This window comes from Lichenostomus cassidix, chromosome 4 (assembly GCF_008360975.1).
Source record: "Lichenostomus cassidix isolate B80296 chromosome 4, HeHo_3.0, whole genome shotgun sequence".
NCBI lineage: Eukaryota > Metazoa > Chordata > Aves > Passeriformes > Meliphagidae > Lichenostomus > Lichenostomus cassidix.
The window spans coordinates 45033399-45061264 of NC_139484.1; the positions used below are offsets into that span (position 1 = coordinate 45033399).

General features: G+C 40.3%; 2 protein-coding genes and 1 long non-coding RNA gene across 10 annotated transcripts in view; 2 read left to right on the plus strand and 1 right to left on the minus strand.

The window, feature by feature from the left end:
• The window catches only part of FIP1L1 (factor interacting with PAPOLA and CPSF1), a 38476-nt gene extending 24254 nt beyond the window's left edge, over nt 1–14222 (minus strand). For 2 of the 7 annotated variants that reach the window (XM_085058961.1, XM_085058956.1), the window contains exons 1-9: nt 13931–14221; nt 13206–13245; nt 10707–10764; nt 7416–7519; nt 5106–5167; nt 4806–4913; nt 3536–3666; nt 3192–3260; nt 848–957 (exon numbers count right to left, since the gene is read on the minus strand). In XM_085058961.1, coding sequence (XP_084915087.1) covers nt 848–957; nt 3192–3260; nt 3536–3666; nt 4806–4913; nt 5106–5167; nt 7416–7519; nt 10707–10764; nt 13206–13245; nt 13931–14012 — 764 coding nt within the window. In that variant the 5' untranslated portion in view covers nt 14013–14221. Of the gene's footprint in view, nt 1–847; nt 958–3191; nt 3261–3535; nt 3667–4805; nt 4914–5105; nt 5168–7415; nt 7520–10706; nt 10765–13205; nt 13246–13930 lie in introns of all 7 variants that reach the window. The other 5 variants (XM_085058963.1, XM_085058958.1, XM_085058957.1 and 2 more) reach the window with 4 other exon arrangements.
• On the plus strand, nt 13542–16147 carry LOC146438368 (uncharacterized). The gene is made up of 2 exons (XR_014851748.1): nt 13542–13675; nt 14479–16147. It is a non-coding gene; the product is annotated as an uncharacterized LOC146438368 (long non-coding RNA).
• Nucleotides 16148–17250: 1103 nt separating this feature from the next.
• Nucleotides 17251–27866, plus strand: part of SCFD2 (sec1 family domain containing 2) — a 189715-nt gene continuing 179099 nt past the window's right edge. For both annotated transcript variants that reach the window (XM_085058964.1, XM_085058965.1), the window contains exons 1-2: nt 17251–18023; nt 23838–24006. In XM_085058964.1, the coding sequence (XP_084915090.1) occupies nt 17288–18023; nt 23838–24006 (905 nt within the window). In that variant the 5' untranslated portion in view covers nt 17251–17287. The remainder of the gene's footprint in view (nt 18024–23837; nt 24007–27866) is intronic.

Below are 27866 nucleotides of genomic sequence, written 5' to 3' on the forward strand. Positions count from 1 at the left end.
AAGAAAAATATATTTGGGTGTAGAATTAACTCTTATAGGATGGAATAACTGAACACAAGTGCCTCTAAATTAGTCATGGAACTCATGGATATGCTAAAGACAGGTCACAGCTCCTAATCTTTAATGGCTGCCAATGTTCTACCTTCCTTACCATCGTTGTAATGATAGTAATATAATGGCTTCTCATTTGCACAGAACCAAAACTTCTGAACAGGATGGCTAAATAACTAAAGCAGGAGCATGGATTCATTCTAAGCCAAGTGCAAGATACCAAACAGCAGTGGCTCAGAGATAAAGGACACAACTTATTAAAGCCTGGGGCTGGGAGAAAGACCCTAATGAGGAAATAATTTCTCTCATTTCAAAGAAAGTATAATAAAATATTCAAATATGGAGAAACTAAAGCTACCTTGCAGGAAAGAGACTAGGTTCCAGGAGTTCTTCTGCTTGTTAAAGTCATAGCTGTCAGATTCCATCTTGTTAAACTGAAAAGATTAGTTCACTAATACTCATAAGGACCCAAACCAGAAATACTACGATGGCAAATCTAATTGTACACAGAAAATACAGTGTCATAAGTCAACAACCAGATTTTTATAACTGTCTTGCTATTTGGTCCTGCTGCTTTTTCTCCCTTTTTCTTCTACCTTCTCTTTCCCACATAGCCAAGAAGATAGCACAGTATTCATGTGTTACGATGCTAAATGTGATTAGGATACCTCTTACCCTCATTTCTACCTGTTATAGAAACATATTTGCCTTTTTCTTCCTACAAAAATCATAAACTTCAAAGACATAGAGGCAACAGTAGAAGGAGTTTTTTAGTCTTAAATTACAGCTAACTGACCTGTTTGCTGGAATTCCTGATTTGAATAAGGCAGGAGGAGATGTGAAATCAGGTTTGGTCGACTGCACGGCCAACTCTTTCTCCAAATTTCCAGTTCTGCCCTGCTGTACCTTCAAAATAATGTTTCATCATTAGTTTACCCTCACAAGTATAGTAGTTCCAATACTCAACATAACATATAGCCAACACAAAAAGAAAGTAAGTCCAACTTTAACCATAATTTCCAAAACTGTCACCTCTGCATAGCTAGCAAAATTACATATTTTGTACTGATATATTACTTAAGTACTGTGTTTAATATAAGAATCAATATGCCAATTGTTACAGAAGATTAGACAGTTTAAATATTTATTCCCCAAGCATTCGATTTGTATGTGACCAAACTGATTTTCTTGAAGAATTTCCTGTATGAACAAAATTACATCTTAGTTTTTGAAAGAAGCAAACTTATTTTTAAAAAAGTCTTCATACTCTTAACAGAGATATCTAACAAGCCTTCTGTCCAGCACCAACAAACCATGAGACAAGAGACTTGAATGGATTCTCCGTCTGCCCCACTGATCATGAGATCTAGTAACCACTTAATTTCTGAGTCATACCGGGAAGTCGCCTCATACTCTGAGTTACGCAAACTATAAAAGATTTTTCATTAGTTCAGACTGAATACTTCAGAAACACCCTGCTGTTTCTGAAGCACTGCAAAATTCCAGACACTTTTTTTCATTAAAGCCATGTAAAACCTTTGGTGCAAGCACTTCAAATATTGTTTTATGTCAGCAGCAGCTATATGTGAAAGAGAAACCTATATGAGTTAGCAATTAAGACAAATCTATACTGATTCAATTTTTAAAGTCACTCCCACTGTATCAACCACACAGCTACATCACGCTACATAGCTAGTTCACCCATGTTGTAGCATCATATAAGCTGTGATCTCACAGCTTGTAGGCAAGTGAACTACTATGTTTCTGCAGAATCTCTCTTCTAAACATGGGAACATCTTTCCGAACGCCACATAAATGCACACAAATTCTTAAAATTCATTAAAAATTGAATTAATGTTTCCTATCCAGAAGTATGAGGGGGAAAAGATGTAAGTATTTATCTCAAAAGTCTGTAAGACTTCTACAAATTAATGAGTAACTTGAAAATGTAGGAGACTTTCTTGCCAGTTATGAGAAGATTAATCCAAATTACATGTAAATATAATGTAAATTACATAAGACTGTTCCAGAAGAGAAGGAAAAATTTAATGAAATTAATAATTACATGTAAACTCATTGTAAAACAGGACAAATTCTTACAACACAATTATTACCTGTACTGTTTGACCACCAGAGTCAATGCTGAGCTAGAAATAGGGGAGGTTTCAGGTTGGACTACTTATCCTTCCTCCTTCAGAACATTTCAGAGAATTTTGAGATTATAGACAGTTGCAAATTGTAACTCCTATTGCCCACTATTTCTACTGTCCCACAGCACTATTATAATGATAACTGAAGAAGGTATGAAGCCCCAGAGAACTTCTAATCTATTCTTGCTAAAATAAAATCAAAATAACTGAATATCCTCAAGTAGCATATAAGAGAAAACAAAAATATCTGTCTGCAATTGACAGGTCTGTCACAGAAGAAAGAAACAGTTCCAAGTCAGTTCAAAGGCAGATCAAGAACGAAAATTACTACATACTGAGAATAGGTAAAATAAATAACCTTTGGATTATAATTTTAACTTTGGTATCAAACAAAAGAGTAAATGAGAAAGTGAGAAGATAAAAGGAAAGTTCAATCCTTAAGGCAAATGCAGTCATGTAGATCTTCCTATTCTCTGAAAATGAGCATTTTTGAGTGGAAAAATTATTATACATAACTTGGTTTATTGTCAGCTAACCCCAAAAGGACAACACAAAAATATGGAAGATTGATTTTCGTATCAGAGCTGTCAAGGATAACTTACAAAACACAGTAAGAGCTACAATGTCACAGGAAAAATAAACATGCCATAATCTACAAAAGCTTTCCCACCACATCTCCACAAATTCTTTAATCTGCACAAACGAACACACTACAACTACAAATAAACCATCACATCAAGAAAAATTAATTTCACTAGGAAATCTGTTAGTTCACCAGACCACTAACTCACATGCTTGCAGAAGAGTGACGAACAAAGCAACACTTTTTAATCCGCATTTTGTGACACATACAGAAAGTCACTGATGTAAGATGAGAGTATGAAACAATGGCTGTGTCCATATCAGTTGTTCTTCTATCAGTCTGGGCTGGCATGGGAAGCAATACTCAAGAAAAATGAGAGCAACCAACAAAATTTTACTAAAATTCACCTTAAAAAGATGGTATCTGCCATCGAGAATCTCTGCACTTGGTCTTACTTCCATAGCTTTGTCTTCAGCCTAAGTTAAATAACACATTGCCCATTAAGTTACCATACAACTCTTAAATGATGGGCCACAATCTCAATAAAGGTACAGATGCAATCTAGCTGTAGCTGTCTGTCACACTATCCACACAACTGCCAGTGAAGCAACACAGTAACACTCGAGGTTCGGGGAGGGGAGTCAGGAGCAAACTCTAACAGAGGTACTGAACTGGGCAGAACAAGCTTACGACACACAAGCAGCTTTACAGGGAGAAAAAACATATGTGACACAAAAAAAGCACTATTTACCGTAATTTTATTTGTGGTTGAGGTAACTGGCAAAATTTCAAGGCCCATTCGTATTCTTTTCTGTTTTTCACAGTAAGCTTTCCAAGTATCTTCATTGAAGCCATAGTTAAAATAATCGGAGAGATCAGCCCCTTTGGTAGAGAAGCAGAGGTTTTTTAGGACATCACAAAGTTCATATTTTCTCCACTAAATATATATACACCTCTATTTAGAGCATCAAAACTGATTAGGTATTGATCTAAAAATACACAACTGAAATGTATAATTCATCAGTAGACAGAGGGTATTCATGGCTAAGACCACAAACCCATTAAAATTTAGTCAGGAACAATAGCTTGCCTAGTATCATGAAGTGGGGATCAAGAGTAGAGAATATCATAGGGTATTATAATCCCCCATATCTTTACAGTAAGATAAATATAAGATCTATAAGTTTGCTGTATGTTCAGTGAAGAACCACTCTGTTTTGTTTTGCTTGTTCTGTATTTGGCTTCTCATTTTGTTTTGGCTCCTAGCTTCATTTCATGCCATGAAGTATTTTTATTGTAAGAGAGAGAACAGTTGTAACTCAAATGCACAGAATATATTTAATATAGCTAATAGTTCAAACATCAGATAATCATCAAAGGCTTCTTTTTTTTCCATTTTGTAGACACTGTTTGTATTACCAAAGCAATATACAAACACTAGAAAAAAGCTATATGCAGCAACAAGACATACTCCTACTAAAAAAAACCAATCAGTGCTGGTATTATTAGGAAGGTCTGGACAAATAACTTGAGCCAACAAGACAATACAAGCAGTCTCATGGAAAGTCCATGTGGAAAGTCCCAGCTTCTTATTCAAAGCTCATGGATGTACATGTGTGAACACAACCTAGCACAGGCAGCTACATTTCACCATTCTTCCTGCTAAAACCTGCTACAATTATTTTCCATTTTGCTTTATCTTGTGTTCCATGGTACAGTGCAATAGCAGTAATCTCCACAGAAATGCAGCTTTACAAGGAGAGTTCAGGATACACTTGTATTAAAAAAAAGCCTGTTTCTTTCTCCTGACATGTGATTGGGATGTATACTAAGAAACATAGCACACCCAAACACTCTGTGGCACAGCAGGAAGGCAACAAGTAACATAGTTGCTTTTCCCAAGTTACACTGCACAGTACCTCCCACAGATAGGCGAGATGACATCTTTTCAGTCAACAGGAATCACTGTTAAAGGAAACTACCGAACACCTATGTATCAGTTAACATAAACCAGACATTACCTGGCTTTCTCCAAGGTTTATCTTCAAAAGAATCTAAATCTACTTCCAGAAGTGGCACACCATTAATACTCCCTGGTGCATCGAGATCCAGTCCTTTAACTTTTGCACCTGAGAAGAGAAGTTGGAAAGTTAGAGCCTTCTGTCTCTACCAAATGGAATTTTATCAGTAGCAATACACTTAAAATAGAAATTAAGCCAGACAAATTTATCAAAAACTTTAAAAAGTAAAAATTATTTCCTTAATGCAAAACAATCTTTTTCTTCCACTTTTTACTAATATTACTGCGTAAATTTTCTTACCAGAAGATCCATAAGCTCGTCCTCCTGCCTTAATATTGAGATTCACAGGTGCTGCTCCATAACTTGAAGAAATTAACAAAAAATGAATTAGACAAAGAAGATTTTTAAACCAGAAGAAAACACAAAACAAGAGATAGCTAGATCCAGAAACGAATTGGACCCAGGCTCAATCACCATCCTGAATCTCTAGCTTTCCAAGCTGGTAACTGTAAAAGTAAAGAGATCAGCCTAGGAGGAAGAGAGAGTACCTTTCTATGCTCAGTAGCAACTTCTCCAACTAATAAACAGTAGTGAAGCAAGTCCCAGTCACTCTTCCTGAGTTGAAAGGATAAAGACCTTGATAGAAACAAGAATGGACAGAACCAGAAGAAGAGAGAGAAAGGAAAAATGCAGTTCATTTAGGGATACAGGTGACAGTCTGGGGATTAGAGTAAAAACAAAATAAATCAAAAGAGAAAGGAAGGGTTTAGATGGATAATTTTCTCTTTTCATGATCATTCCATTTAATCCGTACAGAAGTGGAAAATACAAGCATTTCTCTAAAATTACTGAAATGCTGTTTCAATGTACCTCTAGCAATCATCTATCATCGTGACCAACAGAAAAGTATGCAATTTTTCTTTCTGAAATACTTGAGAGCTTTCTTCATAAAAATGCATTCAGAAATCTAACTCCTGAACAGACGTACCTATCTCAGGAATTACAGTTTTGTAACTGGTAATATGAAGATCTTGCTCTCCCTGCCATTTGTGTGCAATGTAACTTATCCTCACAGGTGACCCATAAACATAATGAGATTAGCATATAATTAGAAGCCAAGGCTATAGTTTACAGTATCCACTTCCATGCAGCTTTAGTTTTCCATTTAAGTGCTATAACAGCACAAAACTGACACAAAACATTTAACCTTCTGATCTGCCATGCTGTATTTGTGCATGACTTTGTCAAACAAATAGAATGGGTTTTCTTAAACCGCAGTTGACTACTGTATGAAAAGTTGTTTGATCCTATAAAACAAGCTTGTTCTACTGCAGTTTAAATTAACAGCAATGTTCAGTTTGCTTTATATTGCTGCTCTTCCATGAACCTGCTGTCCAATTGCCCAGACAAAAAAGTTTTTCAGAAAATAGAAATTTCTATATAAAAATTTCTACTCTAATTAGATTTAGCATCATCAGCTCATTGTTTCCTGCATACATGGGAAGAGCATCAGCAAATCCATTGAGAATATAAACCTCATTTTGCTTTAGTACCACAAAATTTGAAGTCACTGCCTAGACCACAAGAATACTGCAAGTTATTGAAAGCAGAAAAACAAAGAACTGAAAGAATCAGTTTTTTATCATATTACAGTGATTTGCACAGTATTTTACGATACAAAATACTGGAAGTTTAAAAATGCTACGTTTCAAACAGGAGTAAATCACCTGCATTCTAAAGTCAAAAAGACAATAATATACATGAGTCAGACCTGCCTGCAGACTCATAATTCTATTAAGAAATGGCACCCTAGTAACTCTGGTTTTAATAAGCATAAAAATATTAGGGTTGCCAAGAAAAACAAGTGAACTACTTCCCTCAGAAGATTTCCATGCAATGGAAATGTTATTTCATAATTCTGGGTAAAATTAACATGAAAGTGTTCAGGGAAAAAGTCCTTTCTCAAGACTAGAAGGGATATGGGACAATACAAGTAGCAAGAACAGTACAAATGCCTAAACCACGATCTTGAGAAATAATCTCCAGAGGCTCGCAGCTCCATCATTTAGATCATTAAAATCTTATTTGAGAACATCAATAGGAATTGAAACTACAGAGGTCTAATTAGAACTGTATCCACTACAAACAGGATGAGGGACAAACACTTCTCATGTTCTTGCCACTCTATCCCTTGCAACAAAAATGCCACAGTCACAGTAACAACCCTAAAAATGCCACATAACATAGCCATTCCAAAATAAAAAACAATTTGCTCCTTTACAAACTTAATATAGTTACTTCTCAAAATCTGAAAACACAATTTAAACTCATACAAAACTCTTCCTTGTACTCCACTGATTTCATTTCACTTGTTTTCAAGCCACTGTATCATTAAAAACATTGTTAAAGAGCTGAAAAAATTCTTAATTGATAGTAGTTGTGCATACAATTTGACATTTTTGACAAGTATTAAATGGCAAATACAAAGACAAAAATATTAAAAATATAAATATTAAAAATGGAAAATAAATGGCAAGTATTAAAGAGACTGTGTTAATAATTAAATGTAATCTTAAAAGCTTCCCCAGATTATGTTTGCAAATAACTTACCTAAACTGTGGAGCTCCTGTCTTAATATCCCCTATGGTCACTTGAACATCATCTTCATCATCATCACTATCACTATCACTGTCATCCTCAGCCTCTGCCACCTTCTACAAAAGAAAAAGTCATTGCTTAGACAAAAAGAAGTCACTTACATTCACAATGGAAAAACAATCCAGACAAAACTATGCATTCTAGGAATCTCTGAAAGAAGAAAATTCTCATCTTCCTAGACATTAGAATTGAGTAGCATTAACAGTAAATTTAGGAGGTTACAAGTATCTGAAACATCTGGATCAAAAAAGAGAAGTGTCTTTAATACTAAGTTCAGTTTCTCAAGCATAAAAGAGTTTCCACTATCTAATAGCCTTCTTCTCTCTATCTAGCTCATACACACTGGTTCTACTCTTACCCAGTCATTCAGGAAAGAACTAAAAGACGAGCAAGACTAGCTTCTTGCCATCATCAATTATATATCCAGAGTAACTCAATTAAATGTTTCACCAGTTGCTGCTGAACATGGCACTTTAGAGAAATCTATTTAGTTCCTAACATCAATAAACTACATAAAGTTTATAAAGTTTGCTGAAATTGAGACATTTCAGCAAACAGACTGAAAAATCAGATACAAGAGCATGTATGCTGTCCCACAGCCTTCAAGCTTGCTGGTTAAATAATTGTGCCAGTGCATACCAAGAGTTCATCTAGTCCACTGTTTCAGGTTTGTTTGGTGTTTTGGTTTGGTTTTCCCCTTACAGAGACCACAGGGGACAGAAAAAAAGCACATATGATGCTCCTCCCTAACTTCAGCTGCTAATTATTATCAGCTAAGGACATTTCCTAAGCCAGTTATGGTTTGTGTTAGTAATCTCCAATGGATCTTACTCTCAAGTTCTAGTCCAGACTTCCTTTGGATTTGTGTAATTCCCAGCACTGACATTCTTTGGAGAGGAGTTCCAAAGCACTGTTTCCTGCATGAATATCCAACCTCTTTTGTTTTCACCCTGACTCCTTTCATTTAGAAGTCCCAGTCTTCTAAAGGAAGAACTATGTGGAATCAATCCTTATTTATATTCTCCATACATGATTTTGCTAGCCTTCATCATTTCCTACATTTGCCTGTCTTCCCAGCTGAGAAGTTCTTGGCTAATCAGTCATTCTGTATATGAGAACTACCACCATTACTCCTGCTGCTCTTCCCTCAACCTTCCCAATTGTCGTAAAGCTTTTACAAAATGAAGGGAAAGAATAACAGTCAGAATTCAGGGTGCAACTGAACCATGACTTTATGGTTTATCTTCCATTTTGTTCTATATTCACTTTCTGCTACATTGCAAGGTTTAACTGATTTTTAGACTCCAGACTAGCACTGAACTTGCCCCTCCTAAGTGGTAATGATCAATTCAGATAATTTTATTTGCAAGTCTGTTTCTTCCCCCCAATGAACATCACTCTTCTTTTTCTATGCAGAATTCAATAACCCTGTATTAACCAGCCAGTTCTTCACAGTTAGTCCCTGCTTCTTCTATCTTGATAAACTTTGTATCATCAGAAAACTTGTGATTTTGCAACTTAGCTCTTTTCCAAGTAAATAAGTTAAACAGCACAGGTTAGGCACAAAATTCCAGAGAATCCCCCCTGGAAGTGACCTTCCTTCCCTGTAAAAACAGAACCATGACTTCTACCCTGTGTTTTCTATCTTTTACAAATCAATTATCCATGTAGGACTCATTCTGTAACTGCATAGGTTTTTTTAATCCTTTGCTGAGGAACTTCTTAAAAACTTTGTGGAATCCAAGTGAACTTTTCCAACCAAATCACCCTTATTCACATACTGGAATCCTTCAGCAAGAGCCTGAACTCATCGAAGCCAAGTTGATTCTGCCCTGGCAGCCTGCAGTTATCCATGCACAGCTGAGTTCTAGTCCTTATCTATTACACTGTCTATTAAGTTGCCTGGTACATGAATTAGACAAAAATGAGCAGCTCCCTAGAAGACAACATGTTGGAGTACAGTTCATCCTTGCTACACAACATTAATGTAATTTACATAACAATGAAAGAGTCCATTCTTGGGGTGGGGGGAAGGGGGAAAGTCTAGATCAGTAAATATATTCTGTAAATAACATCTAAAGACAGTCTTTCAATGCCATATGGCTGAAAAGTGTGAATTCATCACTCACCAGGCAGCCCACACAGTAAAGGAGACACTGAACAGGCATCAAAGAGGAATTAAAATTTCATCTGGACCATGCACCCTTGCAACCAAACCCCATTTCACTTAAAATGAATGATTTCTTAGTTCCCTTCTCACAAAAATATTCACCTGTTCCTATTCAACCAGCTTGAACAATGCCCATTTTTCTAAGCTGCTGCTGAACCTTCATGGATACCATTTACCATGAAGTTCTCAATTTTATGAAGACACTCTAATGATATCCTAACAATGCCAGGCTTTATATAGATAAAAAATACAAAAATATGCAAGTGCAAGAAAACTGAGCCTATAAGGATGTCCAGAAATACTTTAAGATCAGCAAGTCCAAAAAAATTATTGTTGCCTTCTACCTGAGAAATTTACCACCCACTCACAACGTTGTTATTACACAAAACACCCTTGATGCACTTTAAGTAGTTTTCTAGTTTAAACTGAAATAAGTTTTAATACCTTTTTCTCCAATTTTAAGTATGTTGTAATGTCTTTCACAAATAAAGCCTTAGAGTAACTGGAAAAAAAGTACTTCACTAAGAGGCCAGTCTTTGAAACTTGCACAAATAATGGTTTCTGCATCACTTAAAACATTTCTTGCAATATATAAGCTAAAAAATCCTAGCAAAGTAAAACTACAATTTTCTCATAGAACATACTTAAATTGTTCCCATTCATAGTAACCTGAATCCTTTAATCAACACCGCAACTGAAAATTAAATTTTCTGGTCCTTTCCTTCATCATACTAACACTGAAGTTACCAGACATACTAAACATTGAAGACTACTACAAAACAATTGCTATGTTGCCTCTGAAAGGCACACATAACTCATCTCTTGATTCATACCTTCGCATGGCTCTGCAAATGCTGCTTGTTTATCACATTCAAAAAAGAAAAATGATCAGAGGACTTTATTTTCTTTTCAGCGGGAGAAAATAGACCACCACTTTCAAAACGATGTCTTTGAGAAAAGAGAGCTGTCTTCAAGCACCATCTTTCCACCTCCCCCATGCAAAAACTAGAAGTACTATTAAGTCATAATATCAAAACATTAAAGCAGTATTTCAAAAACACTTTTAAAACTACCGTTTTCACAACGCCGTTTTCTGCAGCTTCCTCTTCACTTCCAGGTGGGGGTGGAACACTTAAATAAAAACAAACAGAAAAAGATGAAACTAGGTATTTATGCAGGCATTATTTCACAGGTATCCAATAACGATGAAAAAAAGCTTTGCTACATTATTCCAGGTGAAAAGCCAAAGCTCCAGTTGTCTTCTGAATGAATTTTTAAAAACTCAACTTACTAAAAACAATCTAGATTAATATAACTTTATATTAGCAAGATTTAGCTACCATAAATTATACTAACTGGATGTTTGTAGAATAGTTGGAAGTAACAAGGCATTACATCTGGATCTTCTTTTGAAATCAAACTGAAATACTTTGAACCATATAAAGGGAGAATAAGTTGCTTGAGTTATTTTTCCTGCAGACTGACACTTTTCTAAGACATAATGGGAAAAAACATTTTAACACTCACAGAAATGTTTCACTGAAACAGAATTCCCACACTGGCATTGTGAAATTTTCTTCTACCATATGGAATAGTTACAATGCAATGACTAATTCAGCTATATTTTAAATGTAGACTGAAAACTGTAAAAATTATATAACTACTGGTCCACCTAAAAGGACCAGTACTGTAACATCCATGCAAATAAGCTGTCTCACTGGGCCTACCTACTGCTATTTCTTACACAGCAATATTTTAGCTTCCACAGTCCCATTAGCTGTCAGGATGCTACACCACAAATAGCAGAGTAAGCAGGGAGCCATCTAGCAACAATATTCTTTCATGGAAAAGGTTATTTCTGAAACAGAGTGAGCAATTGCCAATTTTTATCGAATAGAATGATTCTAACCCCCTACTCTGTTGGCAATGCACTCATGAGTGTTGCACCCAATACAGCTCAGGTATTGCCTCAGGATTCAAACTTGAGCATTTCACTTCATCAGCTGGTAAAGTAACAGACTAGCTACAGAATCTGAATAACACCTTGTAATTTTTGTATACACAAACAATGCCAAAACTGAGAGGCAGAGACCAAAACTTTTAACAGGTGAACTGTCCCCATACTTCCACAGTTCCAAACAACCCCTAATATGTGTAAGCTAATATTTGTTATGCTTTTTTGTCCAGAACTATGCCTTGAGACAGCCAGACACCAAGCTAGACAAGACAGACCAAAAACTGGAGTACACTGTTTCTAAAGATCATTTTGGGCTCCATGCAAGTAATTTTCTTAAATAACAATAATACTGACAAAGATGCCAGGTCAAAAGGTAACTGAACATAAGGAATCAACTGATATGGAAGAGCTTCTAAACAAAGAGCAAACAAGTAACTAAAATTCTTTGTTCTGGAAGAGATGGTATTCAAGATGAACACAACGGAGGTCTAAAAACTTGTTAAGTAACATGGAAAAAGTGACAGAAAAAAAACTTTGTTTCTCATACTACAGAATAATGGGAATCAAATAATTACACCTAGTAGCTGCTTTACAATGATATTGTATGTAGTCACGTGGTAGAGGTCATTACTGCTTTATTATTCAGTGCTTGTCAAAAGTTGATATGAGTTCAAAAAAGCAACTGAGCAAGCTTATAAACAAGCAGCCCACCAAGGCTAACTAAATGCAAGGCTTCTCATAGAAAAAAAGGAGAGCTATTTAGAAAATAACAATGTATGTTTTTATGTATTGACTTTCCCTTTACTTGTTTAATATATCTTGACAATCAACTATTTCCATATTTTACCAATTCTGAGAATTTCCTTCGTTCAGCACAGGGACTGATTCCCATTTCCAGTCAGTCCTTGTTACTAATCTAGCAAAAAGTTGCTAGATTTTCAAGGGAGCATCTTTGTGCTCTCATACAACTCTTGGTAACTCAAGCACGCTGCCCCCAAATACTTCCAAGCTTTCCTAACGTTCTTTCAAATACTGTCTTACTGGTAAAAAAACCCAACCAAACAACCAAGAAACAAACAAACAAACAAAAAAACCACACAGAAAAAAACCAAACCAAAACAAAACAAAAAAAACCGCAAACCCAACCCCAACAGCCTAAGTAGATGTGATCTGTACACTAAACTACCTGGTAATCTTCCACTGCTTCCTTGTATTCCTGTTTTTGTAACTACACTGCAAACTCTTCGGGAGACAGGATGTTCTTTAGTTTCTGAATTATATCAAACAAATTAAGTCCTGATCCATTACTAAGGCCACAAAGCACAATGATTACAGAAATAAAATACCTGATGGCAACTTGTGAGGTGGTATTGCTGTCCATACTGTCAAACTAACTTTCATACTCAAGTCACCCAATTTCATAGGTCAAATCATTTCACAGAAAAGCAAAGTCCAAACATACTATCTTAAGGACATTTTCAAAGACACCAGAGCATGCGTACCAAATTTCAGGCATTCAGGTGCTACCAAATTTCAAGCAGCTGGGAAGAAGAATGTAGCAAATACAATTTTTGTGCAGCCACATTACAGGGCTTCCAGTTGGCAGGATACTCACCTAGATTTTTCTTCTTCTGGTCTCTCTGCTTCATTTTCATCTACCATAAGAGAAAAGAAACACGCTATTTAAGAATAAAATCCCCAGCGTAACAACTGTGTCAGCTATCTTGGCACGTAGAATATTAGGCAATTCTTCAGATTACTATCGAGACAGGTTTTTAACATTTTGATTTTGAAATCAGTCGAGCAGACCCCTGAGCGTTCACAGCGCTCTACACTGACAGGTTCACCACATGGGCAAGGCTTAGTTTACGTGTTTCATTACCATCTGAACGTAAAGATAGTCCTTAAAGTTGTACAAAAAGTTAACGCACAAAAGGTTAAGGCTGCTTCAGTACTTCAGCGCCGGGAATCCGGGCAGGAGGGCAGCAGGGCAAGGCGCGGCCCCCCAGGGGTGCTGGTGGGGCAGGGACACCACGCGGGGCTCTCGCTGCCCAGGCCCAGCACGCCTCGGCCTGCGCGGCGCGGGTGAGGGGCCGCGGCACCGGCGGCCGAGAGTGGGGAGGGGAAGGGGCCGGGAGCCGCCGCCACCGGGGGGTGGCCGGGAGGAGAGAGAGGGCTGCGCAGCCACCGGGGCGGCGGGACGGGGGGACCTCGTTCAGCGGCCCGGCGAGGCGGCGCACGCCGCGGCCTGCGCACCCCCGCGCGGCCCCCCCCCGCAGCAGCGCCGGGCCGGCCCGCCGGGGAGGCGGGCTGGGCACGGGGGTCGGGGAAGGTCCGTACCGCCATAGAGCCACTCCTCCTCCTCGTCCCCGGCGGCCCCATCGGCGTCCGCCGACAGCCGCTCCGCCTCGCCGGTAGACATGGCCGCCTCCCGCGGGACGCGCGAGCCCGGCCTCGGCCGCGCCTCCCGCCGCCGGGCCGCCCCCCGCACCGCCCCCGGGCTCCCCCGGCGCCTCGGGCCGCGGCCGGGCGGTGCACTGGCGGGCGGCTGCGAACGCGCAACGCGGCCTCTCGCGGAGGATCCGCCGCCGCCGCCGCCGCCCGGAGCTTCCCCTCCCCCCGCGTGGTGACACGCACAGGAAGCGGGCCCGGCCCGGCCCCGCGGCGCCCCGGGCACGGGCTGCGGCCCGGCTGGGCCCGGCCCCGGGCCTGCCCTCCCGCCGAGCCGCCCGGGCACCGGCCGTGCGCTGCCACTCACCGCGGCTGTGCTTTCGCCGCTCTCCCGAGGCGCGCTGCGAGAGCCGCCTTCCATTCCTCTCGCTGCCCTGGGCTCTCGGTGGTCCTTGTGCTCTCCTGCGTCCCTGAACGCCCGTCCGTCCCCTCAACAGGGATCACCGGCAGCATGGCCATCCGTGGAGAATATCCTTGCCTATCTCCAGAAGCAGGACTTGGCTAAACACACGTACACTCCAGTGCCGTGCATCTACTGGCGGCTGATGGCAGCTGTCGGGGGAGCTAACCACGCGGTAAACACGCCGCTGCTTCTGCTAGTACTGTCCGGCTCTCGGCTCAGGGACTATCCCAACTGGACGTACTATTTTGGGTTTAGCAACCCCTCATAGATATTTTTTTTTCCTCCACAAATTTCCTGATTTTACTTTTAGCTACAGTAAATGTTTAACATTCCTAGTGAGCTGTGACTGTACCAAAGTGTTTCTATGAATTTCCTTAAGAAATGGTTCCATTTTAAAAGCGGTGGGAGGTAGTGAGCCATTTTTCCTGGTGATTTGCTCACTCTACATCTGTGAATGCTAGACAACAACAGCAAGATTCATTAGAAAATTTACGTACCAACAACTGTCCAAACAAGTTTTGACCAGTTGTGTGTGCAAATTAAGCTTGTGCTGTTTAAGAATGTATATGAACACTAAAACAGGGACCAGGGACCAGGTTTTTCACAGCAGGTCAGTTTGGGAAAAATAAACTAGAGGACTTGACTGTAACATAAACACAACTCTCAGTGGGGGAGCTTATTTGAATTGCCTGCATACAGACACTTATTTGAAGGTTTCATATATGGCATGACATTTCACTGGAGTTCACATGAACAACCAACCCAGTCAAAAACTCTGTCACCTAAAGTTAAATGTCTGAGTATGCTGTACATATAATGAATTATGTGCTGTAATTGGGTAGGTTTTCATCTTGCAATTTCATTTTTTATACAACTAGTTGTGGAGCCAGCAAAGGCATTTTTCACCCAAACCATTTTGAGTCACTTGTTTCTCATAAGACAAGTCTGGATGTGTAGTACCTATTAGTAGACATCAGTGTCTGAATTTTCATTCCTGTTTTGTTTACTTTGCCATTTAACACAATTCTAGGTGGCATGAAATGACACAGCGGAATTCTAATAGTTTCCTTTGACTGCAGACACAAGGAAGAAGAAAACCATGTTTGAGGAAACATTGGTTGGAAACACTGGTTTGAGGAAAAATTGGTTGTTACCAAACCATGTTTGAAGAAAACACAATGAATAGAAATCAAGAGCAGGCTAAGAACATAGCATGTCTTAAAATACTTTGATGTGGATCCTCAAAGCAGTTTTCCTTGTGGAAACCTTTAAAGAGAAATCACACTGAGCTGGTGGTGACAGAAAAATCCATCTTGAACAGTTGTGGCCCGTAATAACTGTTTCTTCTAAGGCTCTGAGTAGCTGAAAGGCTGAAGATAGAACACATCTTTGCAAGCTGCATCACCATCTTCACTCATGGGTTATACTCCAGAAACCTACAAAAAGATACCAAGTCTATGGGAACCCTTTAGTACAATTTTTTTTTAACACAGTAGTTGTCAACTTGCACAAGGGATAAAATAAACTGTAAAAACTGCTTAGATACTTTTGGTTTTTAATTTAACCATTCTGCTTTAAACTGGTTACCCTAATTTTGTCTTCTGGCTAGTAGTTTTTTTTTCTCAACACTGGCATATGCAGAATGAGTTGCAATCTATACAGTATTAATAAAGTAAAAAAAAATTCACTTTCTTAAAAAAGCATCTGTTGTTTTGACAATAATGTCTGAAAAAAGCCCCTCAACCCCCCCATATCTTTTTAATAGTTTTAAAGGTGAAGAACCCCTTTAAAATTGTTGGGCAATTTTATTTAGATTTGGACAATAATTGGGCAATAATTTATTTAGATTTTGACTGTGGCACTCAACCATAAAGCAAAAGCTCAGATATGTGATCTCTGAGGTAATTCAGTCTGAGAGAAGAATGATTCTACTTGTTTATAAACTCAGGGGCCCAGTGGTTAACTATCCCCCATCCTTTCTTAGCATTCATTTTCAAGTCAAAATAGTCAAGAAGGGTATTAACTTACATATTTTTCTAGCATCATGAAGTTATATGCCCTGAAGTTAAAATAACAGTTTGGTGTTAGAACAGCACAAAGATAGGGAAGAATGCATCTGGGTAGGAATGGGAATGGAGTACACTGAAAGGAAATTATTTAATTACTGGAAATCTGGTGATTCTGCATTGTTCCTGTGTTTCAGTGTTCTGAAACTAGTTGAACCTGTAAGAGACCTAAGAACAGCAGTTAAGTATTTTATCTCTTCATTAATGCCCCTAATCCTGCTATGTCAGAAAAGGTATCTTCCTCGCCGTGTACTGCCCAGGTGAAGTACTGTGTAGAACACAGATTTGCAAGCGAGCCATCCATTCTCTGAGGAGAAGAATCTGTAGATGCTTGTTATGGCGTTTTTTCTAGTCAGCTTTGAAACTGATTAAGAGATCAAGAGCTTCTAAAGGGAGAAATGGAATTAAACTAATTTGCCATGCGTCTGCAACTGTACAGAGAAAAGTTGCATTTACTGAGCAACAGTACTCCTTGTTGCCAGCTCATCCACCAGTGCATTTGTTAACACTAACGTAAGACATACACGTTTGTAGGGCAGGGAGCAGTGGCGGCAGTTTCGCGTATCCGGTGCTGAACGTTCCGAGTGCCGGGGAAGCAGCAGCTGGCGCGGTGTCACCCGGCAGAGCCCGGGACGCCCGGCAGCCGCGCCGCTCACCGGGACTGCCCCGCCCCGCCCCGCCCCGCCCCGCCGCCCGCAGCCAACCCGCGCGCGCCTCGTCATCGCGCGGCGCCGGCGGCGCGCGGGGCACGTGCGGAGTGTTGTGGCTGTCACCGCCATGGCGGTGCCGGAGCTGCTGCGGCAGCTGAGCCGCCGGGCCTGGGAGCCCGCGCTGGCACGGGGGCACCGCGCCGCCGTCCTCATGGACGCGCCCTCCGCCGAGGCGCTGCACTGGGCTGGCGGGGCGGGTGAGCTGCTGGCGGCCGGGGCGCTGGCTGTCAGCGCGCTGTCCGCTGAGGCGGTGGTGCCGGCGGGGGCGGCCTGCGTCGTGTTCGTGGTGAGCGGGACGCTGCGGGGCGGCGCGGCGGCCGCGGTGCGCGGCGTGCTGGAGCAGGGCGCCGTGCGGCACTGCGTGCTGGTGTGCGGCGACGAGGCGGAGGGCGGCGGGGCGGCCGAGCTGGAGGAGACCTTGCGGCGGTGGATGGGCGAGGGCGGCTGCGCCGAGGTGGTGCTGCGGGGCCCGCCGCTCCTGGCGCCCGTCTCGGCCGAGCTCTGCCTGCTGCCTGCCCTGGCAGCGCTCCTCCCGCCGCTGCCCGGCCCCGGCGGCCCCGGCCCCGCAGAGGTCGGGCTGGGTGCGCTGCCCGCCGAGCTGCGGGCGGCGGTGCGGGCCCTGGTGGGTGACCTGGACTCTCTCTTCGCCGCCCTGGGCCTGCGGGAGGAGAGCTTCGCTGTGGGGGCCCTCAGCAGGGTCGTCGCAGCTGAGCTGGCAAGCTACGCCCCAGCCAGAAACAGGAGGAGGACAGCCACCAACAAGGCCTCTGTCATCTTTGTGGACAGGACGTTGGACCTCGCTGGTAAGAAATCCACAGCTGGTATGGGCTGTCGTTCTAGTGGGGCCATACCCACCCCACCGGGAGGGTGTCAGATGGTGACGTGGTGTTAGCAAAAATCTGTATTCCACTTTGTACCATGCTCCTCCCATAGGTACATAGCTCAAGTTCCGGGTCCTGGGTGGGGTTGCTTTTGAGATCTGGTCTGCTAGAATACACATGTAAAATTATTACCAGGCAGTAATGGTAGGTCTCTGGGCATTTCTCCAAGCTTGGAGAAACATGGCTGGGTTCAAAGCAGAAGTTACCAAAAGTTTGACATCATCCTGCTCCAGCAGGAAAACTTGATGTTTCAGCATTGTGCAGGAGCTATCCAATGTCCTCTTTTCAGTTTGAAAACAGCTATTGCCATGTGAGATATGTATACTGTAATTTTTTGTCCCAGTGTCAGTTTTTGTGCTTCCTAGCACTCAGCTACCAGTGCTCTCAAGCAGCCAGATCATCCTTTACTCACGTTGTTTGCATGTTTGGAAAAGTACATTACAGGCTGCTTTCGTGACCCCAAATGCTGTGCCGATACCCCTAGTGCAAGGTGCATGCTTTCATAGCCCAAATAGCCCAAATGGTTTGGTTGAGTGGTGTCCCTGGTGGTCGGAGACCCCAAAGTCATACTTAACTGCCCCTTGAACTGGTGCTGCTTTCCTCATTACGAGAAAACTTGCCATAACTGAGCTGGTTACTGTCCCGTTCTTCTTAGTTCACGTTTAACGTGCTCCTGCAGAGAAAACATTGTGTGGTTCCATTCCATAGCCTAGTGGCTTGAAGAGTAATCATTGTATTAACTCACCAGGAGTACAAACAGTTCATCTGGCAACACTGGGAGCATGTTTAATGCCATGGCCATGATAGTTGCTTGCACATCCTTGTGTCCCAGTGGGTCACAGAAATGAAGAGTAAAGCAGAAGACTTTGCTGGAAATCCAAAGGTTTGTTTCTAGCACTTCCATTTTGCTGCAAACTAGAGACCTTAACTGTGCCTGTGTGCTACCCTGAGGTGTAAAGGAAATGGTCTGCGTGTTTTGGACTCAGCCTTATGGATTGCTGTGAAGCATCCTGTGTATCCACTTGTCACTCTTATCTTTATATCCATCTAAGCAGATACACGTCTGTGTATAACCCTAAGCTATACCTATGTACCTGAAAGTGTTTCTGTATGTGTATTATTGATATAAGAGTGGCTGCATTTGCTGTCCCCATCATATATACCTCCTGCTGCATACACAGTGTGGCCCTGGTTCTGTTTGTAGTCAGTAATTCAGGTCATAACGTTTTGCCACCTCATGTCATGTAGCAAATACTTGGCACAATGTTGCAGCTCGTCTGTTTCTGAATTTTCCTCTGTATTTTTTTTCTCCCCTAATTTTGCCATTGTGTATCCTTGCACTGCTGTAGCCTTCATAGCTGTCAACAATGAGCTAAAGAGCGGCTATGGATCTGGGCAGTTAGTGCTGTGCTGAGATTGGGAAGATTGATCTGAGGAACACTGCAGGAGAGTGGACTTTGATAAGGAGCCTTGAAATGAAATTGTAGAAGAGTGTTGGCTTAGGGTGGGAACTGGGTAAGGATTTATGCCCTCAGATGGTGAGAAGAAATGAAAACAAGAAAAAGAACCAGATGTGGGATGACACGGAGCTGCCTGACAAGGAGACTCTTGAGGAGGTATGAAGAGAGATAATTGGTACCAGCTTAAACCTGGGAAGGGAAGTATGGAATCTTGTACTTCGGTAGAAGTTTTTTTGGAGATAACATTAGGGCTGTAGTGACACAGTGTTGGAAGGAAACATCAAAGCTCTTTTAGTAAGGATGAGAAGTTACAGGATTTGTTTTTTTAAGGTTCTCAGTGCCCATGATTGAAATTAAGATCCCTTCATCCAACCATTCTTTTGTTACCAGCACATGTCTCTAGAATTCACTGGTAATTTCATTGAAGTATTCCTATGCTTTGGACATGATACTGTTGCTATCAAGTACAATGCAAACTGAAGGAAGATAAATCCAGTGCATTTCAGAGGTAACGCTCTATATAGACCTGAATTTAGTGCAATGCAATGTGATTTGTTGCATTGGTTTGCCAAAAATTGTACAGTAAAAAATACACGAGCTCCCCCAGCATTTAAATTGTGAAATCAGTTTTAAAGAAAATGGAAATGGCAGAATTAAGTTGTACCTGAGACCTTAATTTTCTTAGTAGGTACATTCCACTTTTTATATACTTTATTCCTTGGCCCTGTACCTCTGACTCCACTTCTTGGGCTTCAGGTGAATGAGTCTGTTGAGTTTCATTCAGCCTTGCATTTTGTAAAAGCTAAGGCTTTCTATCTAAAAGTTTTCAGCTTGGTATTGGCAGCTGGGCCACTGAAACTTTTTTCAAGCTATAATATGTATTTTCAGCCAGCAGTATAAAAATAAGTAATTTTTCTTTTCAAATGACAATTTGGTGCAGCTGAAGTGTTTGAGGTAGACTTTATTTGGAGTTCATTTCAAATAACTTTTTAAATGTTCCCTCTCTAAAGATGCAAGATTTTACATTTGATTTGTGTTTTATTGGAATCTATATTGGAATATATCTTTATTGGATCTGAATCTTTTCCAGAGTGTGGGCTGCAGAGATGAGTGTTGGTTATGTGTCCATGAATTATGAGAATACTTTCATATTCCAAGCACTTCCACAACAACCTGAAAGTTCATTAAGAGTAGATGCTAGGCCACTTTCTAATTAAGTCAGGCTACTGCTTTGAACAAGGTGACTTTGAGTCCCTCTGAACAGACTATCAGAAGGCAAGTATTTTCTAACTCAAAGCCCTAGATGGAGTACAGGTTGAGGTGGCTCTAGATGATCTCTAAAGGAGTTGTAGTAACAGATGTCTTATTTGTTAGCTCATGTTTCATTCTTATCTAGAACTCGATTGAATACTTTTTTGTGTGTGTGTTCAGCATTGCTTATGCATGTTGTATTTAATGAATAGAGAGAAAAATGCTGAATTAAGATAATGAACCCTAATGAAATTAGCTGCATTATTTGGTGGCTAGTGCAGAACTGCTTTCCAAATCCAGCTCTTCATGTTTAGCAACTGACTTTAAAGTCTTCCCATTGCCCAAGCTCTCATTTTGTTTCTGTGGCATGCAGTTGTTCCTTAAATGTACTATTTTTTTGGTTTTGTTTTGTTCTTCAACCAAACAGTAGAGCTGGTGGGAGAAAGTAAGAATACAAGTGGTGTGATACAGGGCTGGTAATGGGCTTAGGAAAATATTTTCTTGTATGCTTGTCATTGATGCCTTTCTGGGGGGAAGCAGGGGGTTAGTGAGTTAGTCAGTGAGTTCATGGCTGCTGTTAAAGAATTGGTTGGTTGACTTTGCAAATTGTGCCAGCTACAGCTTGTATCAAATGTCACCTATTTCAATTTGTAACTTTTAATGTAAAGAAAGAGTGAAATTAGAACAGCATGATACATAAGAGTTCTTGTGTCCTGAAAGCTAGATGTTAGCCTGGCATGAAAATTCCTGTTTTGCAGTGGTCAGATAACTTCTTGTCACTTGAACACTTGATCTGTCTGTACTATGGCAGTATTAAAAACCATCACCTGACTTGAACACTGTTGGTCATGAGAAGCTGCTGAGCAGCCTGTTGACTGTCCTTAGAAGTGGTGAGCAGAGAGGATCAAAACTAGTCCCATGCACCCTTCTGAAGTCAGTGCAGTTTGAAAGTGACTCCCTGTGATTTTCTGTCCCAGTCTTGTGAGGTTTAACTGTCTTTTCAGCCGTGGTTGATTTATGCAGTTGATCAGGGGTGACAGTGATTTTTAAAACCTCCAGTAGATGTTTTGTGATTGATTTGATGAGGCAAAAACCAGTAGCACTTGTGGACCAGTGGAAACCTCCAAGAAGTAACAGTTGTGGGAAGGAGACAGAGATGGCACTGGCTGTTCATGGAAGCAGCTTGGGTACTCTGAGTCTTCTCCCTATGCCAAGAAGAAAGGAGGAACGTTAATAATTAAAGTGGGTTTATTTGTATTCAAGGGATTTCTAGTTTAGTCAAATGTCTTGTCTAGCTAAATGTTGCTCAAACGCAGCAAGTGTGGAGAGACAGACCTTGCTTCCAGTACACGGGGGTGGAGGTTCAGAAGATCACTGTCAGTTTTCCCGGTGCAACTTTGTGAGTGTTGCATTGTGCCTTACACGTGACTGATTTAGTAAGAAGAAGGTAGGGATTTTGGAGAACAAGATAGCTTAGGGAGTCACAAAGACAGGCCAGCTCATTCCATCTGTACTTCACTGGTCTAACTCTGGCTCGGAATGGAAGAAGAGAAGGTTGCTGTCATTCTGTAATTGTTGCAGTCTTTGGTGAAACAAATAGGTAGTAAATCAGTGTCCACACTACAGTACCACCCTATGCTGGACATGTGCTGTCTTTGCTTTCTGTGGATAAAGGCATTGTCAGAATAGAGTTTGACTTCACTTTTCTCTTCCTTCTTTGTCCTTGCTTCTCTTTTCAACTTCTTCTGCAATACAGAATAGTAGATAAACCATGGAAAACCATGGTTTACAGCCTGGATACCTGGCTGCTGTAGAATCGCTGAAGACAATATTCTGCATATCCAAGAGCACTTAATAATCTGACCTCAGCAATGTTCTTGATGTAAGGGCCTTGTTTGGATTTATGGAGCATGTGAAGCTAATTCAACTGTTGAAACAGAGCTTCTCTGTCTTTGGAAATGATGAAAAGATAAGAGCAGAGGGCTGCCACACAGACAGACTTGGATGGATTGGGACCATAGTCTGAGAGAACATTTTCCTGCCTCTCAGCAGTGCTTCAAAAATTCCTGGTTTTCTGTGATTAAAGCCAGGAGAACAATACTAAGCTAAGCACTGCTATCTTGCCCTGTGTTGATGGCTGAACCATAGCTGAAGTGGCAGAATACAAATACCTTCAACTTGTTCCTGACCTAAAGGCAGTAAGATTTCTGCTCCCTTTCTCTTGACGTTTTTATCTGTAGTATATGTCATGTTTTTCTGCTTTGACTTCGCTCACAGCCCTGATATTTTCTAAGTTAGTTGTAGAGCCTATGTTGAGAGTTCATGAATGGAAAGAAAAGCATGTGTGTTTGAAATCAGGAAAATTGAAGAAAACATGCCAGCTGGAATTCAGAGTTTCTCTTGGAATATGGTCAAATTGACATTTTATACTCTGTAAGTTGGGTTGGTTTAGCTATTTCATGTTTGTTTCACCTGATCTGCCCTCAGTTCATATAAAAGTGATGATCTTGATGGTAGCATGCCATTGGTAATTGTTTCTTTTCATATTAGGCTGGCCTGTTTGGGTAGCTATTTATGCAACTTGTATACAGTCTTTTTAAGCACAGCCATATTAGTTTAGGTAGGAAAGTATGGTGTGCATGTGAGTGTGTATATAAATATTTGCCTATATTTTTTAATAACCATTGCAAATATTATTTAACAACTTTTTTAGGCAAAGAAAAATGTTCTTCATGTCTAAGTGTAAAATCAGTAAATATCTAACAGCTGTAAAACTAAGTCTAATTTGTGCTTTTTAGAGGAATCTTCCTAAAACGTTGTGCTTTTAACTTCACACATTCCGGAAATTAGTTTTATTTTTATAGTAACATGTTTTTTTAAAGTGTGGTCTCGATGTTATTAGTACCAGTGTCCTTCTTCCCAAAACATGTAGTTAATATTTTCTTTTCAATTCCTTGTGTTCATTTGTTTTTCTAGTTATACACCTGATAGTTTTTGCATCTTTTCTTTTTTCCTTTTTCTTCAGGAGCAGTTGGTCATCATGGTGACAGTCTTGCAGAGAAGATTCTTTCTGCGCTTCCCAAAATTCCTGGCCACAAGACTGATGTGATGGTTAACATGGTGGAACTTACAGCACTGCAGACTACAGATGAAACTTGCAGTATTATAGCACCTGGCTGTTTAGCACAACCAAAGTAAACATTCTTTGCTTCTTTCTTTTATTTATTTTTTTTAATGTTAAATAGGTTTGGTAGCTCTCTGTGGAAAAATGAACAGTGAACAAGTCTTTAAAAAAGCAAAAGAAAACTGTCAAGCTTACAACAAAACCCCATCTGGTAGTAATTCTGCTGGAATGTAATAGTCTATACGTGTGCATTAAGTGAGCAAGCAAGATAAGACTTCCACAAGTGGGAGAATCTCAAGACCTTTTAGCTTTGGGTTGTTTAAATTGCTGTAGATTACTGTGGCAGAAATCAGTACAGATTAAACACCAAGAATTCTCCTTGTGACTTGTCTTTTTCTGCCTAAGTAACAGGTTATCCAAACAGGTAGGTCTTAATTGTGACATCCTTTTCCCATAAGCCTCTTTATAAAGTTAGCTGCATGCTGAATTTTTGTTAGAGTAGCTGTTAATTTAAGGTTTTATCCCTGTTTTCAAACACAGTACCTGTGGAGAAGGATAATAAGGTACAAATTTAGGTGTACAGACAGCTTCGTGGGGGCCTCATTTTGCTTGAACAAGAACAACCTAAAAGCAGTAACTTCAAACAATGGTACTTAGCTATGTGTAATGTGTAGCTATGACTTTACAGGCAAAGTGCATCAGATTGATATTTCACTTTCTAAATTTAGTTGTCTAAACCAAAACGTTCTTGCAGCTTCTGTTACTATGCAAAAACAAGGAAACATACCAGGTGCTGGTTTCACTAAAAAAAAAAATTCTCATCAGTGCTCTAGAAATTAATGCAGTGCAAAGGAGATTAAAAGTTCTCTTTTACTATAATGCTCTCTTCAGAGATGAGCTATTTAATACAGTTTCTGTTCTTCTTTTTTGACTCCTGTTGTGATTTCACACCTGCTCTGTATCCTTCTTCTTCCCTTCCCCCCAACAAAGATTTCACAGATTTCCATGGTTACCAACATATGGTCTTTATTTTCTGAGAGCCTCCAGATCCTTTGTCACCTTCCATCTCCCACACGTGCTGTAACTGGGTCCTGTTTCTAGGTTTTGCATTGCATACCTCTCTTCTTCCGTAGAAGTTGGAGAGGAAATGTTTCCTCCTAGAGGTGGACTCAGTTTTAACTTGCTGCTGGGATGATTAGCTTAAATAAAATTTCCTCTGGTTTTGTTCTCACTACATGCTTTCTAGCTGATTCCTGATGTAGAAGTGATATGTCTTTAAATATCTGTCTGCACAGCAAAATGAAGCGGTCATTGTCCATGGTAGAACTCTGTGGTAGCTGTTTGGGATAACTTTGAGTAGCTACCACACACAAAATTCTGGCAGTGCAGAGTAGGAAAAAAAAAATAGATATTTACTGTCCTGAGATTGTTGACCTGTGCTACCACTCCATTGTTTCTCCATATTGACATTGAGGACACTAAAGGTAGGGCTGGTAAGGTTAAATTATGACTTCAGTCATATAGTCATGTCTTAAGAACAGTGGACAGAGTTTTACTATGTTCTAAGGTGGCTAGTAGCATATATATATATACATCAAGGTTTGTTTGCCTATTTGCTGGCTGATGGGAAGGTGCCCTCTGTTAACAGTAGTTACTGTTCACATGTCTTCAGAAAGTCTCATGTGGACACAACTGGTTAAAGAACAGCAGGATTTGGCTACAAGAATCAAGTGTGGCAAAGTTACATGACAGCAGCTGATACCTGGTACTGAAGCAGTGGTGCCATTAACAGACCAGTCTATAACAGCTTCTCCAGAATACCCTCCCTCTGCAAAGTCATAGTACAAAATGTGTTATTCAGGAAATTTTTAGGAACAGATTTGACAAATATTTTAAGCAGTCTTAATCTTGCCTTGGAGCAGAGCATAGGGACTAGATGACCTCTGAAAATCTCTCTTGTGATCACTTTTCACAACTGAAGAAGATTTGTGAACCTTAGAAGAGTCTCCAAACTCCAAGGAAAGTGACACTGTGATGTTCAACCTGTCTTTCACTTCTTCTCCAGCTATGTAATGATCAGGAATAGTTTCTAGTTTAAAATAGGCACTTCCAAATTATCTTAAGACAGTTTGATGAAGAGTGCTTGAAATCATAATAGTGGCTGAATATGTGGCTGAAGGTGGTAGTTTCCATTCTGTTCAACAGGACTTTTCTCAGTTTTCGATTATAAATACCAACATTAATCATCTTTGCTAGTGTAAAATGGTTGTTTTTCTGAAGCACTGAAATGGATTAAAAATTCCCACCAGTAAGTTTCTGTGTCAATTCCTTAGAAACAACCAATTCCTCATCAACTTGCTTGCTGCCCTTGGTAGCTGGCTCAGAAGTATTTCTTGTAATTGAAAACTTAAGTCTTCATTTCTATTTGTAAATTATGTATGGCAAGGATTGTTCCTCTGCTTGTAAATTTTCTGTTTACTCTGATGAGTGAAAGTGCCAGCTCTTCCTCCCGAGACAGGACCAGTGACTTCAGTTACACCCAAGTGAAATGTGTGGGGGCTCTTTCACATGAAATTTTGTGATCAGACTGTTGCATTTCAGATTCGCATATTCAGAATATCTTTTAAATGTTTTCATTATTTTCTCTGAAGTAATATTTGAGCATGCTATTTCGACATGTCATGAGGGGAGAGAGAGAATGTCTGGTCCTTGCATACAGCTTGCTATATTTAACTTCTGTTATGGAATGCCACTCCAGCAGAAACATCTGGGCTCAGTTACGGAGTTAGCAAACAGAATTAATGAATAATTTATGGTTGGTGTGGTGAAATAAAGCAGGGTTCTTTTCTCAAATCTAGGGAAATAATGGGCTTCTTTAAAGATTTAGATGAAAATGCAAATGCCATATGCTGCTTGAGTTACTGTACTTTGAAGGTACTCTCTTTGTGAGGAAGGGAATTTCTCAAAAAAAATCCCTCAAACTATTCTACAGTTCTTGATTTTATTAGGCTTATTAGCCTCAAAAATCTCACAGAGTAATTTTTTGCCCTTCTGTTGTCACTGACATGTTGCTGTTCCAGTGTGGATGATAGTAGAGTTATGCTCTTTGAGATTGTATCAAAATATTTTATTGATTTTTATATACAGATGCATGTATATAACAGCAAGGAAATAGTTCATAGTTATTTAGCTAAAGACATCCACTCTTGATCAGAACTGCTGGTTTCTGTTATAGAAAAACAGTAGCCACTCTGTCCTTTCAAAGAAGTGATGTGTACTAGAAGTGGAATTGTAGTGAAAGCTTAGTGGTAGGGGTGATTTAAAAAAAATGATCACAGTTCTCTTGCTGATCTTTGTATTTTGATAACCTATACAGTGTTTTTGGAGGAATTAATCCAAATTTCAGCTTCCGTTTTTAAGCATACATGTAGTGGCTGCTAGGTGTTGCCTGTTTGGATGGATATCAAGCTCTGTGTGTTTGTGAGCAATCCATCCGGTACATTTGATAACATTTTGGCCACGTTGTTTCTCAAAGCACCCATCTTGTGTTTTAAAATATTTTTTTAGCGTGTTGAAGCATCTTGCTATCGGTAATTAGTTTATCTTGATGTAGATTTATGTTTTCCATCTCTTGCGAGCTGGGAGCTGAGGTGCATGAAGTCCCCATGGCTCCCTAAACCCCACATGAGGGTTCAGATGCCTGAATCCTGGTCACAGGCTGTGGCTAGCACAGGTCTTTCCCATGAGAATTTTCTCCTGTGTTTTACAAACAAAGATAAAGTTTGGATGTTATTAAAAACAATGCCTCGAGATTTGGACAGTTCAGGCCTGGCCAATCAGGCCCAGGGGGAGGTTTCTGACTGACCAATCTGAGTGACCTCTGAAAATTCTATATAAGCTGGAATCAAATAATAAAAGCACTCTTTTTTC